This window comes from Furipterus horrens, unplaced genomic scaffold, assembly GCF_987537825.1.
Source record: "Furipterus horrens unplaced genomic scaffold, mFurHor1.1.pri manual_scaffold_6, whole genome shotgun sequence".
NCBI classification, from domain to species: domain Eukaryota; kingdom Metazoa; phylum Chordata; class Mammalia; order Chiroptera; family Furipteridae; genus Furipterus; species Furipterus horrens.
The window spans coordinates 45,902,415-45,920,828 of NW_028327176.1; the positions used below are offsets into that span (position 1 = coordinate 45,902,415).

General features: G+C 42.1%; 1 protein-coding gene across 2 annotated transcripts in view; it reads right to left on the reverse strand.

The window, feature by feature from the left end:
- Positions 1 to 18,414, reverse strand: part of SPRED2 (sprouty related EVH1 domain containing 2) — a 119,385-nt gene that overhangs the window by 16,856 nt on the left and 84,115 nt on the right. For both annotated transcript variants that reach the window (XM_090281403.1, XM_090281404.1), the window contains exons 2-4: positions 14,919 to 15,096; positions 6,651 to 6,819; positions 4,171 to 4,235 (exon numbers count right to left, since the gene is read on the reverse strand). In XM_090281403.1, coding sequence (XP_090137529.1) covers positions 4,171 to 4,235; positions 6,651 to 6,819; positions 14,919 to 15,096 — 412 coding nt within the window. The remainder of the gene's footprint in view (positions 1 to 4,170; positions 4,236 to 6,650; positions 6,820 to 14,918; positions 15,097 to 18,414) is intronic.

An 18,414-nucleotide genomic window follows, 5' to 3' on the forward strand; every position in this document is an offset into this window, starting at 1 on the left:
GAGCGTCGGTCTGCGAGCTAAGTGTCGCTGGTTCGATCTTCCAGTCAGGGCACATCAGAGAAGGAAAACTCTGATTCCAAAAAACCTCCGCTGCCTTGCGGCATACCTCTTCAGGGGAAAGGCTAAGGGAGTAAACCCCAACAGAAAATCCGGAGCCGGAGTCCCTAAGGCGGTTTGACGTTGTAGTCAACACCGGCAACTCCTGCGGCGCACCTGAAGCCAAGCTGTATTGACTCCGTCTTTCCCTTGGATCCTTCAGCTGCGAAGAGAGGGGGGTCTGCTGCATGGGCAACAGCAGACCCTCCATATCACCCTGCCCAGGCTCTGTAGCTTCAGCTTCACTGGAGAGGACACTCCAGCGTCATCGCAAGATGTCGATTCAACACGGGAGGAGACAGATACCGTGTCACTCCCGAGTCGGACTGCACAGCCATTCTCGGCGGTGCAGATAGACTCTAAGAAGCTACACCATCGTCTCTCGAGACGGACGGCTGCCGACGAACTCATCTTACAAATTTGTACCCAATGGCTCAGGCACTGGAATTCCCTCAGACGTCCCTATTGAATGCTACACACACCCTTGCCACCTAGGTGTCGGTGTTCACCTGGATCAGTCATTATAACTGAGGTCCGAAGGCAGCGGAGGGGCCGTGGAAGGGCTGTGCTGCCACACAGAGAGCTGACGAGAGAGCAAGAAGCATGAGGAGCCAAAGCTTATAGTGGGTGACCAAGCTAGGGCTCAGTTCCAGGTTGTAGACTGAGCACAGAACAGTTAAAAAAAATGACATAAAACAAATGAATAAAATAGAACCACCTATGGTTTTACACACTAGCCTCACATAACGCCGTCGATAGGTTCTGCAACTTTAAGCAAAATGATGTGTAATGAAGCCCATTTTACCACAGGCTAAACTGACATCCGTAAGAGTTAAGTTCCTACACCATCCCATCAATGTTATAATGAAATGACACTGAACGAAATGATATTATTTGAGGACCTATTTTATCTGAGGTTTAGGTCACCCATTTATCAGGCATTGATAGAACAAAGCTTTATAGGGTTGCAGAGACTGAAATGATAACTTGCTTCTAATTGGATGAAGATTCATTCACTCAGCAAAAAAGATATGAAAGTCAAAAAAGGTGCAGGCTTTCAAGTGGCAAGAGAGAAATAGACAACAGAGTGCTCTGGAATTTTAAACATGAAAGAACAATCACAACTGGCCGAGAGAGAAATATGAGGACAAATGAAAGGGTAAACTCACAAAGTCGGAACGGTTGCTAATCAGGAGTCAGTCTCTGGTGGTGGTGCTGGCAGGGCACATACCAGGCTGGTGGCAGTGAAACGGGACAGAGCGCCATGGGAACTGGCAACAGGTGCATGGGCAGGGCAGGTGTGTACGTGTGTGCACGCTAAGGAGCACACTAATCTAACGCTGAGGAATTGCAACATGGTTGTACCATCCTGAGAAGTCAGGCAGATAAACTGCTTTGGAGGATACCCATTCAGGTTGGGAAGTGTGAGCAGAAACAGCTCATGCTTTGTGAGCACCCATGCCAGAAAACTACTCCACAGGGAACCGGGATGCCCCCTCCTCCCCTTCATTCCCTAACGTAGGATGTGCGTCAATACCGTGTCCACAACGTCCTGCTTCCTTCCTAACCCCAAGGAATCCCCTCAAACAGGGAAACCCAAGCTCCACCAGCAGACACAGAACATACACTTCTGGTTCCTCAAAGGAAACCCCCATAAGCTTTCCCACACGCATGCTGTTCTCTTAGAAAATTCTAATTCCAGTCCAGCATAAATTGTAAGAGGGTCTTATCACCACTTAAACCCTTTCAGTGACAAATGAGTTCCAAGTTCTAAATGTCTGTCTTCCCAGTAAAAGCTTTGGAAGGCAGCAAACTGTGGGCAGCTGTGGACTATACAGGGGTTGCTGCAGCCGCTCATTTTCTTGGCTCCAGCTTTCAGACGTCTCATTTATGGAAAGTCTAACGACAGGGAGCTCGTGAACAAATGGGAAACCTGGTGCGTAAGCCCCTGATGACACTCCCATCATTACACAGGATGTGTTTCTAGTAGTCAGTGGCCTAAGGACTGGGGCTGTCTTGAGGAGGGAGGACCTATTATTAACAGTCCCTTGTTTGTAAACAAATAGATTGAAGGCAACTGGTCATATACATTAGGGCTACATGGAAGGCAATTAAGTGGAGCTCCTTTTCCAGTGACTTCCAAGTGTCTGGGAGCAGCAGGCCTGTTTCTACACTTCCTTCCAGGCATTTGGCCTTACCCTAGAACAGCATGTTGATCCCCTGTGGAGTAAAGGACAAAACCAGGAGGGATGCTGGCTTCCATCACCCCTCTGCCTCTTGCCCTCTCCCAATTCTATAAATCACTTCTGGCAGGTAGCTGGGAAGCAGCTGCGAATGACAGTTTTGCTCTGGAGCACAGGAAGCCACCTTTTAACCCGCCTGCTGTTGTTTGTCTCTCGAAACGTGACAAAGGAACAGATGTAAGCAACACGCCAACTGTTGAGAGGATCTGCTCGGAGCACCATAGGAAGCCTGTTCAGAGCCACATCACACCACCCGCTCATGGGAGGACAACTGAGTTCATTTCCTGAAACCCCTCTGCACGCTCTGTTCACGGCAGGTTGGGACCCGCCATGCTCAGGCAACTCATAAGCATGTCCCTGCTTCCACCTTCCTCCCTGTGGTTCCCAGCCTGGAAGCCCCGGAGGTCCAGTCCAGCCTTACCTCTTCGTGGTCTTCTCTGACCCCCAACCCTTCCCCTGAAAGTACTCTGGTTCTGAGTACTCTACAGCCTGTGCCAGTCTCTAAGCCTTTCATGGTCAATCTCATCTCTGTCCAAACTATCCTGTTATCTGCACAAGGGCTGGAGCCATGGCTCACACACTTCTGTGTTCCCAAAGTAATGTTTTTCAAATCACTAGCTGCATGATGAGTCTATTGAAAAGCAAGTTTAAAGGGTTGCAACCAATATTTTAAAATATGAAACAAAAACTAGTTTATAAAAGATACTCTTGGGACAACTGAGGAATGATTGGGAAGCTATTAGATGGTATCAGATTCTTATTAATTTTCTTAGGTATAGTAGGTAAGCAGAATGCCTTATTTTTAGGAGGTGGATGCTGGAGTAATTAGAAGTGATTTACTTTCACCTGATCAGCAAAAATATATGCGTGCGTGTGTGTGTGTGTGTGTACACACAAGTCTGTTAAGTACACCCACATGCACAGATAAAGCAAATGGGGCAAAATGTTACAACTGCCAATACAGTATTCATTATATTATTCCTTAAATTCTCCATGTGCTTGAAAAGTTTCATAACTAAAAGTAGAAAAAAAGTGAAAAAGAATAGAAAAAAATCACAATGCAGAGCATGAAGTACAATCTGGTTTTAGGTGTTCCTGGATGTGAGTGTCCTAGGTTACAGCATACATGCATTTCATACTGTAGGTCAAGGCCAAGAGTTTGAAAATGCTGCCCTCACTGCACAAGCACACAGCAGGTGTGCAATAAACTATTTGTTAATTAACTTCTAGAAGCCCAGGACTTAAATGAAGCACCAAGCTGAGAAATCATTTGTCTCCAATTATATCCTATTAACTCAAACTGTGTCAAAATATCCAAGCCCTTTCCTGCCTTAGCACACTTGGGCCCAACCTAAATTCAGCCTTTAGGCCTGTCTTACTGGATGTTTAATTACTCATCAGCAAGGCTACTCTGGCTTTCGCCCCTTGATGCCACGGAGGTGACTGTGTTCAAGAGTCAGTAGGGCGACCAGCTGTCCTGGTATGCCTGGGATTGAGGTGTTTGCAGGACTCTGGACTTTCAGTGCTAAAACTAGGACAGTCCAGGCAAACCAGATAGTTGTTCACCATAAATCTGAGGAAGGAGTGCCAGAGAACCTGAGACAGGCCGGAAGAGTTGACACCGTCATGTCATGTGGTGATGTTACCACAGTAACATGAAAAACAAAGGCAAACCCAGCACAGAAAAAATTGTGACAAGAGATCTCTCTGACAGCATCCCAACAGCAACAAACAGCAAATGCTAAAGTGCAAAGTATCTCTCATACCCTTAAACAGAACCTCTCCTAGTCGTTCCCACTAACCTGGAAAGCAAAGGACAAAGAGAGCTTACCGTAAAAACATCATCATCCCCAAGCTCAGCTTCATTATGGATGGTGGAAGATGATGTGGTTGAGCCTAAAACAACAAAAAATGCAATAAGAAGTGTTTTCAAAGAGGACAAGTCAAATCCAATCATTTAAAAGGTATTAAAAAAAATTCCATTCCTTTCATAATTGGATCACTAGCAGAAATATGTTACCTGGGAATTAATGCTTTTAAGTTAATCTTCGTTCACTGACTCTTGCCAGGATGCTCCCTAAATGAACTTTGCAGACTGTTGTTCCCAATTAACCCCTTAAACTCTGCACTGGCCATAGAGAACAAGCACACAGAGAGGCAACAGGGAAGAGGCACGAGGCGAGCTGCCCACTGCTCTGAGGGACATGGTCAAGACCAGCCTCCGCCAGCGATCCCCCGGGTTCCAACTGTGTATAGTGGGAAAAGCACCGAGTGGAGAACCCTCAGGTTAGACCTGCCATCATTTCACTGTGTAAACTGGACTTAGCTTTCTGGTCTTTTCATCGACTGAAAAGGGGGTTCAACTAAACAGCTTGCGTGATGACCTCCTGTTTTGAAGTTCAGACACTGTACTCTAAAACCCAGACTGTGAGCGACCTTCTCAGCAGATCCCAGGGCAAGTAAGTTTTCTCTTGCAATCCCAGGGCATCAGTGAGTTTTCTGTTTCTGCAGGCCAAAAATCAGGCTCAGGTCAGAAAACCCTGTTTATTCTATCATGGAATGAATTGATCATTTAGGGTGCATTTTATTTACTTTTTCATCTCTTTCTTCATTCTGGTATGCAAACCAATAGAACTTCCCCCTTCCCCCATTAATAGTAACTAGTATCATGTGGCTCAACAACAGACAGTTAATGGCCAAAAGGAAAAGTATTTAAATTTGCATAAGTGATAGATATACCAAAAGAAAAAAATTATTCTCTATCTTCCCCTTTTCTTGATTAGGTCTTAAAAAATATGAATTTAGAAAATATTTTGCTACGACAAAATAGAAATTAAAAGTATTGCTCAGAAAGGGAAGAGGAATATTTAAATTTCCAACAAGGAATCACAGGAGGAAGAATAAGTGCTATAATATCCTCTGTGCAATCCCTATTGATCTTTCAGGATTTTTCTCTACTATTTGAATTATTCTAGTCAATCAATGTTTAAGGCAAGTTTGATAGAAAACAACTAGGTAAGAGTGTATATATATATATGTGTGTGTGTGAATTGCAAGTAATCTATTTCATTTGTAGATTCCATAATTAAGTATATGGACATACTGCAAACTGCTATCAGTATACAGGGGCTATTTTCGCTCTAAATATTTAAAAGCTACGTTTAACAATATTTTACACATTTGTTACTTATCTAAGGCCAATGATGTGAACACTAGTTTTTATAGGCTATCATATAGAATTGTCTTACTACTGATGTTAAGCAATTTTTCACTGAAGATTTGCTTTTCTTTCTTCCCGCAGATCCACAATGAGTAAAATGACTTCTAAATACTTTTATTTCTTAAACAAATAAAACACACATTCCTTTATGATTAACTTTATATAATTTTTGTAATTAATTAATTTATAATTAATTAATTAATTCTGAGTTATTAGATTGCTATTTTTTTCATCACAAGGCTGTGGTACCATCACCCCTCTGATCTGATAACTTAATGTGTCAAAGTGGACAACTTGAGTGTTTGCATCTGTGGACTCCAGAAAAGCCCATGAGATCTGATGGCCTAAGAGCCTCCCAGGCCAGGATCGAATGCAATGCAACGTCTACTGACCACTCACCACAGACTGAGGACTACACCGAACCAGGGCCCAAGGAGCCACAGACCCCTTCCCGGTTCAGCGGCAGCCCTACACCTGGGCTGATTACAAGAGGCCAATGGATGGGCCTAGAGCCATCTGAGCCCATTTGAATCTGTTCTCCACTTGGGGCCAGGACAGATCAGACCAAAGCTGTTTTAGTAGTTAGGGAAAAGTGAACTTCGTCAAAAACTCATCCACATGGATGTCTAGAACTTGTCTTCTCAGAGTGAAGTCCAAAAACCAGTTGGGACCACTCCCTCCTCTGAAACCCATCTCCTTTTCCCCCTCTATTCTCCACTTTATAATTGTTCTCCTTGGCTGTCCTAACGTTTTGGCATCTACTGACGTGGCCCCCAACCCTCTTGCAAATAAACCACAATTATATGATGGCGGACAACTGGATTTATTAAGAACTCAGAAAATTAACAGTCCCACTAAGAATGCTGTGACAAAGCCCTGGCTGCTGTGGCTCAGTGGCTTGAGCGTCGGCCTGCGAGCCAAGTGTCGCTGGTTCGATTCCCAGTCAGGGCACATGACTAGGTTGCACGTCAGGTCCCCAGTTGGGGGTGCGAGTGAGAGGCAACCACACAGTGATGTTTCTCTCCCTCTCTCTCAAAAATAAACAAATAAATAGTTAAAAAATAAAAAGAATGCTGTGACAAATTCAGTACCTTCTATGAGGTCTTCAATTGCTTTCCTTACTCCTCTGTCAAAGGCTCGAGCATCAGCAGGACTTTGAAAAGTAAGCCCAAATTTCCTGTTGTCGACCTTCCAATGATGAAAGGTAGGGTTGGCTTTGGTGTAGACCAAGTCCTTTCTTACATAGCATTCCAACACCACCTGAAGGATCGAAGCACACAGACTGGTTACTTGTGAAACAGTCATGATGGAGTCTGGTTACAAAAATCTAACTAGGAACTATCCATCATCAGTGGCAACTAATGAAAACCCGCCACCCCTGCCTTCAGCTGTCTGTGAGTCTCTCCATCTTGAAAGGCCTTTGCTCACCTCTGTGGACCAGCCACTCTTTGTTGATCTGCCACCCCACCCCACCCCACCCCCTTGCCTTCGGTGTCCCCCACTGTACTGTGATAGTCCTTACCCACGCTCTTCACCTCACCCATTCTTCTCCACATCCCCTGCCTGGGGGCACTAAGCTGAGGCCCATGTCTTGGAACTTTGGTCTGTTCCAGGTTTATTGCTTCTGTATCAGAGTCTCTGTATCAGTGGCTCTCAACCTTCCCTCCTCACTCCTAACAGGTGTTTCCCTGTGACCTCAAATACAACACGTTGAAAAATTAGCTTCATCTGCTCTGAAGTTTCTGCCAACAGTTTCCTCTCCTAGCTCCCCGCATTTAGCAATGCCAGCCAGCCCCTCTCTGTTCATTCCATTTGGTTTAAAATCTCCATAATTATCTTGGCCTCTTCTGCTTTCTCTACCTCCTGTGCTATTCATCACCAAGTCTGTTTCATTTTCCCTTCAATATCTTTTAAATCAATCCATTTCAGTTGCTACTACCCTGATCTGGGTCTCTATTAACCTTTACCTGGGTTATTAAAACATTCTCCAAGTTTCTAGCAATCTAGTTTCAGGATTGCCTTTAACTAAGCAATAACTTTGAGCAGATTGTCTCAGACCCTCAGTCTTTTTGTCTCTAAAATGGAAATAACACTAATATTATCAATGAGAACATATACATGAATGTGCTCTAGAAACACTGAATTACACTGAATTAAGAGAAACTTCACACTCATTTTCTAGTACATCTGCACCATGAAGTTCTACTTTGATTTACTCCAATTCTTGGCATCTTCACAATTTAGTACTAGATTTTGCATTATGCTCTAACAGTGCTTGTGCCTTAGTCTTATTCCCCTAATTAGACTGTGAAAGATCAGTATGGCTAGCACAGTGTTATTGTTCATAAAGATACCAGAATATAATATTACAGCATCCAAGAAACATTTGCAATCACGTGAATGTAAATTCCATTCTCTATTCACAAAAATAATCTCTGAAATATCAACAATATTTATTCCTATGTACACCAAAATAATTTTGCTAAGTGTTAAGTGACTTTGATCTTGTTCTGGCAAAGCTCTTCATTTAACAAAATGAAATCTTAACTAAGTGAAGGGAAAGAGTAAAGGCTTGCCTAAATTAGTAAAAATTCAAACTAGAGAATATTTTTAAATGAATACGGGTTTCAAAGACACATCTAAGCAAATAGAAATTAAGTGCTCCCTATAAAATGAGAATAACAGGCAAATGGGTATATCAAGCAGTAGTCCCAAGCAGTTAATTTTATTGCATTGTATTGAAAGAAGACAATAGTCCCTTCACACAGTTCTATTTATGATTAAATTGCTTATTATGGCCATTTCCCCCTAAGAATAGTGCAATGGCTAAATGTCAGCCCAGCCCCATTCCAAACTGGGGAAATCCAAATAACCAAGGCTTTAACTGACAAATGTTATCTATTTTAGAATTTAATAGTCTCAATTCAAAGTCTCAAAATAAACTCTTTGTAAAAATGAAGACTTCCAGTTTCTTCACTTTAGGGCGAAAAAAAAAAAAGTCTTCATTTGACATTTTTCAAGTTCAAAATTACTACAACCATACATTGTCTTACAGAAGTTTAATAAATTTGCAGAAAAATAAGTTTACCCATCTAAGTTAAGTGAGGGGGAAGGGATCAGAAACCATCTCCCTATGTCCTCTTCAGCAAAATAACATCATTACATGTTTTAGTGTAAAAAAGTTCAGACACTTTAATCTTACTTACCAACAGGTATAAACTGTCTAGTGAAGTTCTGATATTAACTTAAAACTTGAGAAAGGCTTTTAAAAATGTCTTTTTAAATGAGATGGGGAGAAAACAAGTGATTGTATATTTTTGTTGGAGGCTTTAAAAACACTACAAAAGAAATACAAGTGGTAAAAGATTTTAAGTAATTTCGATGAATTATGTTAAGGTTTCATTCTCACTCATCTTTCCCTTCTCCCCTCACTGCCTGTCCGTTCCGAGTTACCCACTGTCAGTGGTGGACACAATCCCAATTCCCTTTTGGTGGCTTGAGTATATACGTTTGTGTGTAAGTGTGTGTTTAAATGTGGCCACGGCTACGAATGACTCTGCTACTTGCCTATTATTTTCCTTAAAAGCATGTCTTAAGAGATATAGGACGGAAAAAGGTATTCTCTTTAATAGCTCCATAACATTCTTCAGTGTGGATACATTAGAATCAGTCAGCCATTCCCCACACTAATGGGGATTTTTAGGTTATTTCTAATTGGTCACTTTTACAGACAATGCTGGAATGAACATCCTAATACATGTTCTCTAAGTTTAGTCTGCAGCTCTCAGATGCCCTTGGCTCCATGCCCCTGCCTTGTAGGGTTTCCAGTATGGCAGAACTGTTTTCATATAAGAAGACTGCTTTTTGCCTTTTCATTGTGTTGCCATTTCTACTAATGGTGCAAAAGGACCGGTGGGGAAAACTGCTGTGCTGCGGCATGAATCAAGGCAGCGTGGTGGCACCCACGTGCACTGGTCACCAGATTCATCACTATCACACGGTCCAAGTAAAAAGGGCCAGTTTTATGTCAGATTGATCCTTATGAAGCCACTAAAATGGTTAAATCTTGACCCTAGAATGCACACCTTTTATTTTGTGTGATGAACTGGCAGTACAGATAACTGGATTCTCATCTCTGTTTCTGCATCCAGTCTGCTGTAACATGATACTTCGGTTGGAGTATATGCAGAAACTCTGGCTTTGCACAACTGCACAGACGGACGGAAAAGGGAAGCGGATGTCTAACAGCCTTTTCTCTTCAGTTGCATATGGAAGAATGATGACTGTCTCAAGAAAAGGACTTGTGCAATGATTTCAGCTGTGAATTGAACTATCTGTTTTTTTCATGGATTTACTTGAAAGACTCACTGACAAACTATGGTTATCCAGACTTGTGGATTTGGCAGATACTTTCTTGACTATGAACACAGTGAGCCTGTCACTTCGAGAATAACTGGAGGTATTTGTTGTTAATAATAAAATTTGAACACTCAAGTGAAAGAATTATGGACAGCTTCCCAATATTTAAAGACTCTTCTAATGAGATCACTGGTGATATTAAGAAATGTGATGTTTTGATACTATAGAGTTAAATGTATCAATGTTTGGAAAATTTGCTTAAATCAGTAAACCATTATTTTCCAAATCACCAGTGCATGATGTTACAAAATCAGGAATGAGTAAAAGATCCCATCAAAGTGAAAGATAAACCAGTGGGTTTTAATGTAGAAAGTATGAAAAATTCATTGATATGGCTTCAGATTTCCACATTCATAGAACTACAAGCTAAGTTTTGGTTTAGTATCAAAGTATACCTACAATTATCTGAAAAGGCTATTAAAATAATTCTCCCTTTTCCAACTATATACTTGTGTAAGGCTGGATTTTCTTCATATACTTCAACCAAAACAACATACTGCAATAGATTGAAAGTGGGAGTACACATCAGAATCCAGTTATTTTCTATTAAGCCTGATATTAAAGAGATTTGCAAAAACTTAAAACCATAGTACTCTTTTTCTAACTTTATTATGGAAAGTAGTTACATAGTTATTTCTCATAAAGAATGTCATTTATGCTAAAACTATCATTTAAGATTTCAAAAGAAGTTTCCATTTCAATTTCTAATATGGTAAATATTTGTAGCTATAACTCACAAAGACAAAAGCTTTTTGGGGTCTTCAATCAATTTTCAGTGTGAAGGCAGCTTGAGACCAAAAATGTTTGAGAACTGTTGCTGTCCATAGATCTCTGCATGTGAGTCTTTTTATAGGAGTTCAGAGGTAGAACTGCCAAGTGAAAAGGTATATACATTTAAAATCCATCAATATCCTGCCAAACTGCCTTTCAGAGAGCTTTGCCAGCTGGAACTCCCACCAAATACATGGGAGAGTTCAGGACCTGCTCACGGAATGATCGACCTTTGAGATTTTGTGGTTCATCTATCTAAGGTGGTTCTCACAGGATTTGTTTTAGGACTACACTCTTCTAATCCATCTAAAATGAGACTGAACTCAGAAATTAAAAATATTTTAATATGTATTTTCGTTGTATTTTTTTCATTACCATTTATCCCCCCACATTCACCCTCTTCCACCTCCACCCTGAACTCAGAAATTTTAAATTTACATATAGTTGCTCAGAAAAACTTGATTGCCCCCAACTTACAAATGTCATCCAAATAACAACTCGTGAATGGATCTGGAACATAGACTTTCCCACAGAAACAATGGCAGTTAAGCTCACAGGCCCCCCACATGTAATTCACACAACAAAAACCAATGTTTTGAATTCTAGAACTGCACTGCATGGGATAAACTGTTGACAAAACGATTTTTTATCAAAAAAAGCAATTTGCATCCCAGGTGGAATACTGGCATCTCTGATACCATCCATCTACTGTATTCCCAAAATGATCTCCAGTCTTTCTTCAAAATCCCACCATTTAGAGGGGGGTTCCTTCAACAACCCACCTGTGTGCAGAAGTCCTTTGTAGGTTCATACTCTCCAGTGGGTGAGAGTGCTGCATTATGGAAGCTTGGAGGCCAAAAGAAAGACACCATATCTCCGAAACAGGGGGTGGTGGTTGTGGTGGGGTGGTGTGTGTGTGCGCGCGCATGCCTGTGTTATAGGACAGGGCAGAGGGAGGGAGCTAAGTACCACTGAGTACAGGAGTGCAGAAGTCCCCAGAGTTGACATAAGCAAGGTGAAGGATGGAAAGATGCAGAAGCACAACTGGGTGTAAGAGTGTGTGATTTAAGTACTAGTGGATATAGAAGTGAAGGGTCAATGCAAAGGGGTCAGGAAGGCGACAGAGTGATGGAGAACCATGATGGGGAGGGAGTGAGGCGCACAACCCTTCTACAAGGGCATCCAACAACAGAAGGTGGTTGGTCCACAGCCAGCACCGCCCTGTCACTGTGCAAAGTTAGTATTAAGGGACCAGGTTTCGCTACACAATGGAGTGGTTCCCAATGCTGGCTCTGCTAAGACAGAGAAAATGGATCACTTCTCACAGCACTGCATTTGCCTACTACGAAGTGGACATAATAGTATTTTCCTCCTACAGAACGTTGCAGGAATTTACCTGAGGTTATTTAGATAAAGGGCCTTGAATAAAGTGGCAAACGTTTAATTATTATATGTTGTCAGTGGTAAGATACAAGTTTATGTATTTATAAAATGAAGGGGGTGCATGAAACAATCTAAAAGCCTTTTTAGATTGACATAAACCATAGAAATACCAGGAAAAAAAAAGATCTAAACAGATATAACCATTCAGGTAAGATAATTTGCTAACAAAAAGTAATAACAAGCCCTGGCTGGTGTGGCTCCGTTGGAGCGTTGTCCTTTAACCCAAAGGTCACAGGTTTGATTCCCAATCAGGGCACATGCCTGGGTTGCAGGTTCGGTCCCCGATTCCTCTTCCTCTCTTTGAAATCAATAAGCATGTCCTCAGGTGAGGATAAAAGAAAAAAGAAGTAATAAAAATAAAAACGTGAAAAGGGAAAATGTTTTCTTAATTTTTGTAGAAAAAGAACATCAACCAAAATAAAAAGGCAAGCAAAAGACTATAAAAATATTTGCAACAAATACAGCAGATGGATATTAATATCCTTGTTATACAAGAGGGCATACAAATAAAGGGGAAAATGTCTCAGTAGGTAAATATGGGAAGGACATTAACAAATAATTTAGTTCCCACTGTTTACCAAGCAGAAAAACATTTGATCTTACTAGTAATCAATAATAACATACTGATCAACAATAACAGTAACTGATACTCTATCAAATTGATAAAGATGTAAAATATCGGCTCTTCACTGTGTTAAAGGAAATTATATATACTGGTAGCAGTTCTTTGTACAGTAATCAAAAGTCATAAAAATGTGATCCCAAAATTATTTCAAGAAAATAATAAATGTGAAAAATGCAGTAGGTATACAAATGCAGACAGGCCCTGACTGGGTGAGGCTCAGTGGGCTGGGCATCATCCTACAAATGAAGGGGTCAGCGTCACTGGTTTGATTCCCTATCAGGGCACATGACTGGGTTGCGGGCCAGGTTCCTGGCTGGGGGCATGTGAGAGGCAACAGATCTATATTTCTCTCACACATTGATGTTTCTCTCCTTCTTTCTCCCTCCCTTCCCCTCTCTCTCTAAAGGGAAGTAAAATCTTTAGAAAACAAAAACAAATGCAGATAGGTAATACTGGGGATGGGGTAGAAACTTAATTAACATTTGACACTAAGGAGATTGTCAAGTAAACAGAAAACATCAACCAACCTGATAATAGCAACATGGAAAATCTCTTACAAGAATGTTAGGGCAAAACCAATGAGATACAAAACTATTTATGAGCTCTGATTACAGCTATGTAAAAATTAACATGTGCACGGGGAGGGAAAACTGCATCAAAGAGGAAAAGATGGTTGCACACTTGTGACTTTGGCTCAGTTCTGGGGTCAGAGTGACAGGGTATCAAATACTGGTTCCAGACTCCCAAGATGAGTCACCAAGAACAAGGAGTCTCTCTGAATCTTAATTTCTTCAGGTATAACTATACAGGCTGCTGGAAGGACACAGTGTTACGACCTAACCAAAGGGCTAGCACAGGGTCAGCACTGGGTAAAGGGTAGTAATTTTATTTCATATTGGTAGTGTGGTCACACTGTCTTTATTGTGAATATCTTATAAACACGAATGTTTAATTATTTGACTAATTAAATAGGGAATTCCTTAAATAGACACACTTTCTTAAAATAAGCTATATTCTCACTTTAAATTTTCATTCATTTGATTTTCAGAAATGAATCAAGGGTGAAAACAGCATTTCTGTTCATCCATACATAGCTTTACAAATTGTTCTGTCTTAGCCATTTTGCAGCTTTTTAAAACAAGAAGTGTCTGCAAAAGATTATACTTGTACACGGAGTACATAAAACTCAACAGAGGCCACAGTTAAGGGTCTCAGATGTACCACTGACATAGTCCTGTAGTGTCTGTATCTTCTCTGTTGAGATCCTGTAAAACCTTGCCCATTTTGAATCACATAATGGGTTTTGAGTACATATTCCATGATCAAATACAGATAAGAGCAGTGTTTGTCCAGGTTCACGGCCACAAATTAAAAATAGATTTAGACGTTCGATTTTCCCTCATATCCTAGATTCCTTCACAACACAGAACTGAACATTCAAGTTCTTTCATGCAACAGAATGGGTGACCCATGCCTCCACCACTGTGAGATCACGATTTCTCTCCAAAGTGTGCGTTTTTAAGCACTTAGAATTATAGAAGTGTGATAGCACTATTTTTGTTACTTTCTTTTCCCAAACATATATCATTTATTACCTTATGAAATAAAAGTTATAATATCTTTTAGATAAACATTTATTGAGACGTGACCAAATATCAGATGACACTTCTTCTTTCCATTTTATCTTTCACCCTACGATTTTTTTCTTTTTTTTTTTACTGTTTTTCTATTACAGCTGTCTCACCTTGTATTTTAAAAAAACTGACTTTGCAGCTCACTGTAATCTGACTCATGATAAAGAACACACTTTTGTTTGGAACATCTTGTTACAGTGACAGAAAGACAGTTTAATTAATCAAAGATGCAAACAAGACAGTCATATATACTACTTCTTAGCATCCGAGCTAAGTGACTTTGCTGGAAAGCCAGGGTTATGTTCTGAAATTTGGCACCAGCTCCACAGGTCTAACTTTTGAAGCTTTCGCAGGAGTTTGAAGTCATAGAAAGAAGGAAAAAATAACCTATGGCAAGAGGGCTATGATTTAAGGTAAAGAAATCAGTCGTTGTTGATTTAACCCCCGCATTCCATGTCTGCCATTACCAGTTTGTCTTTCTGCCGTTCACCATGGATGAGAAAGCCGCTTCGTCCATTGCCTTCGGGGTGCATGACCTTACAGACCCCCACGCGACTGATCCCGCCTCCTTCCTGTGGGAACCATCCCCCGCTGGAGTCATCTCTGGTCATAACCACAGCCTTGACACGCACAATATAGCTGTCACTAAAACGACAAGAAGAATGGGGCATGACAATGGTCTGGTAGCTGCAGGACATGTTTCACAGTGCAAGATGACCCACTGACCACCAGCCAGCATTTGCTGGATTCATCAAAAGAATACGCGTGGCAGCAACCTTAAAAGGTAGCCTGTCTCAACTTTTAAGGGAAAAAAACCCAAAACACTTATAATACTCAATATAAAAGGACATTTTTTAAAAGATGTGCTGTAACTAAAAATATCTGAGCCTCTTAAGATGTATGCAGGCACAACATTCTCCAATTTCTAGGTGGTAAGCATTGATGATAAAATGAATGAGCTGATCTCTATAGTTTGGTATCCGTTAAGTTAGGAAAGACAAATCTATTACTTAAAAGGGTATTATGGTTTCAACACTTAAAACTTTGTTTATAATGAGTGACCAAAGTTTAACATTTTATAAAGCTAATAATCCTCCGATTTTGGCCCTGGCTGGTTTAGCTCAGTGGATTGAGCGTCGGCCTGCGAGCTAAGTGTCGCTGGTTCGATCTTCCAGTCAGGGTACATCAGAGAAGGAAAACTCTAACTCCAAAAAACCTCCGCTGCCTTGCGGCATACCTCTTCAGGGGAAAGGCTAAGGGAGTAAACCCCGACAGAAAATCCGGAGCCGGAGTCCCTAAGGCGGTTTGACGTTGTAGTCAACACCGGCAACTCCTGCGGCGCACCTGAACCCAAGCTGTATCGACTCCGTCTTTCCCTTGGACCCTTCAGCTGCGAAGAGAGGGGGGGTCTGCTGCATGGGCAACAGCAGACCCTCCATATCACCCTGCCCAGGCTCTGTAGCTTCAGCGTCATCGCAAGATGTCGATTCAACACGGGAGGAGACAGATACCATGTCACTCCCGAGTTGGACTGCACAGCCATTCTCGGCGATGCAGATGGACACTTAAGAAGCTACACCATCGTCTCTCGAGACGGACGGCTGCCGACGACGAATCCTCCGATTTAGCATAACAATAGAAGAGTCCATTTTCAAATCACAAATTCACCATGCAATCACTTACTCATATAAAGGTGGGTAAATATTTCAATTTGAATACTCTTTATGCATGTGTAACCTTTTGTTTGATTCTATTTTTTCCGGTCCAAGTTTCAATTTCACAACGAGTTCTTTTGCACATTTGCCAAACATCCTCTTTCTCCTCCAGAGACCAACTCTAGCTTCTTTTCATTCTTCATCCCATTGCAGGAAATTTATTTGGATTTTCAGCGAGTCCATTAAATTTTCCCTTGCTGCTCTCTTTCTTTGGAAAGAATTCCTTTTCTACTCATTCAAACATACTTTCCCATCTTCTATAGGCCAGGCACTGGGCCAGAGTCCAGGGCAACAAAGATGTGGAGTAACACAGAACCCCCTCCTTCTGCCTGCCCTCCAGGCCCAGAGCTCAGAGCCTGGCCACGCAGTTTGCAATCTGCCAGAGACCATGTAGACAGTCCTGCCCCACATCTCTGATCACCTCACTCACCCCCAAAACGGAAAAGCCACCTAGGTTTTCCATGACTTCCGACAGCTTACCCTCAATTGTGCCCGCCAGACTCAAGGTCCAACACCCCCCTAACCTTCCTATCTCTTCCATAGACTATTTGTGCATGTGTGTGTCTGTGCGCGCGTATGTGTGGTAAAATACACAATAATACATAATGTAAAATTTACCATTTTAGCCATTTTAAGTGTACAATTCCATGGCATTAGACACATTCACAGTGTTCTGCAACCATCCCCGCCATCTGGCTCCAGAACATTTTTCATCATCCCAGACTAAAAGTCCATACTCATTAAACACTAACTCCGGATTCTCCCCTATCTCCAGCCGCTGGCAACCACCATTCTACTCCAGGTACCTCACTTGAGTTCTTTTCATTTTCTTACCCTAAAAGTGGAGGCTGAGCCTCTGTGGCCCATGCACGCAGGGCTGCCTTCTCTCACATCCCTCCCCACTGAGCCGAGAAGAGGAGCAGGGTATTCACCCCTGCCATAGGCAGGTGGCCCCCTCTTAGCGCCTCCATAGCTCCCAAGGCGAACCAAGCCCCTATCATTCTTCTTCAGTCTTACGACCTCTGGGTCACTCCCCCTCATTCCTTGAAGACATCAGCAAGTGAGCTCACTGCCCTTCTACCTCTACCACGATCCCTGTTATGATTCTTTGTAATTTCATTCATCACCCAGGGGACCCTTCCAATTCTTTGGCCTGTTTCTGGAACTCCAATGCTCTGGTCTCACATTCAACCACTGCCACCCATGCCGAGGTCAAACCCTTAAACTTGTCATAACCAAAACCCGCACAACTTACAGAAATCTCAATTTTAAGAATCCTGCTCTCCAGCTACCACCTCCTGACTTGGCGGCTCCCTCCCTCCAGACTCCAGTATTTCTACCCCACTGGGGCCACAATCTACTGTTCTGACCACCTCCCCCCCACACCCCCCATCCCTGTGCTCTCACTTGATTCTCTACCCAACTTAAGTTCCGTGGTCTATCACCACACTCTTCTGCACAAAACCTTAACGCGTTTGTTCTCTTTCCTCATTGTAATTGCCTGGCGAACCCCCAGCTCTGGTGAGATCCCACCATCTGCTTAACTCCATGCTCCCACCCAGGCTGCTAAATGGTTAGAGGAAAAACCCCACTGTTTAACTTAGAGGTCTAGTTTGAAAATCACAACCACTAATCTCCATGGGTCCTTGTGTACCACCCGGCATCCTGCCCCTTTCCCCAATGCGTCTCCAGTATTATTTCACATGTCCTCCTATCACCTCCCTCTCAGATGGTAGATAAGCTTGCTTTAATTTCACCGAGGAAATAAACACAATCAGAAGAGACCTTGCACCTGTGCCCACCCACATGCCTACTACTCTGTACGAGTATTCTCTGCCACTCCTTTGGTAACTGTGACTAAACCATCCATGAACCAAGCCAGGGCCAACAACTGCAACTTAGGTATACTCTCTCTGTGTCATCAGTGCCCAAATTCATGTATCTATGCAGACTGCTTCCCTAAGCTTCAGACCAGTAAAACCAACTGTCTAGTAGGCACTTCGATCAACACCTTTCAGGCTGAACTCTTGTATCCCAAGGCCTTCCTATCCTACTGGTTCTCCCTTTGAAACATATACAGAATCCACTTTTTACTGCCTTTGTCAACACTGCCCTGATGGCCCAGCTGCCAACACCTGGGACTACTGCCATAGCTTCCTAACTGGCCTCCTTACTTCCATGCTTGCCCAACTTTCTAAGAAAATTGGGAGGGAACTCAGATGTTGACACTCTAGTCCAGCAAGCCCTC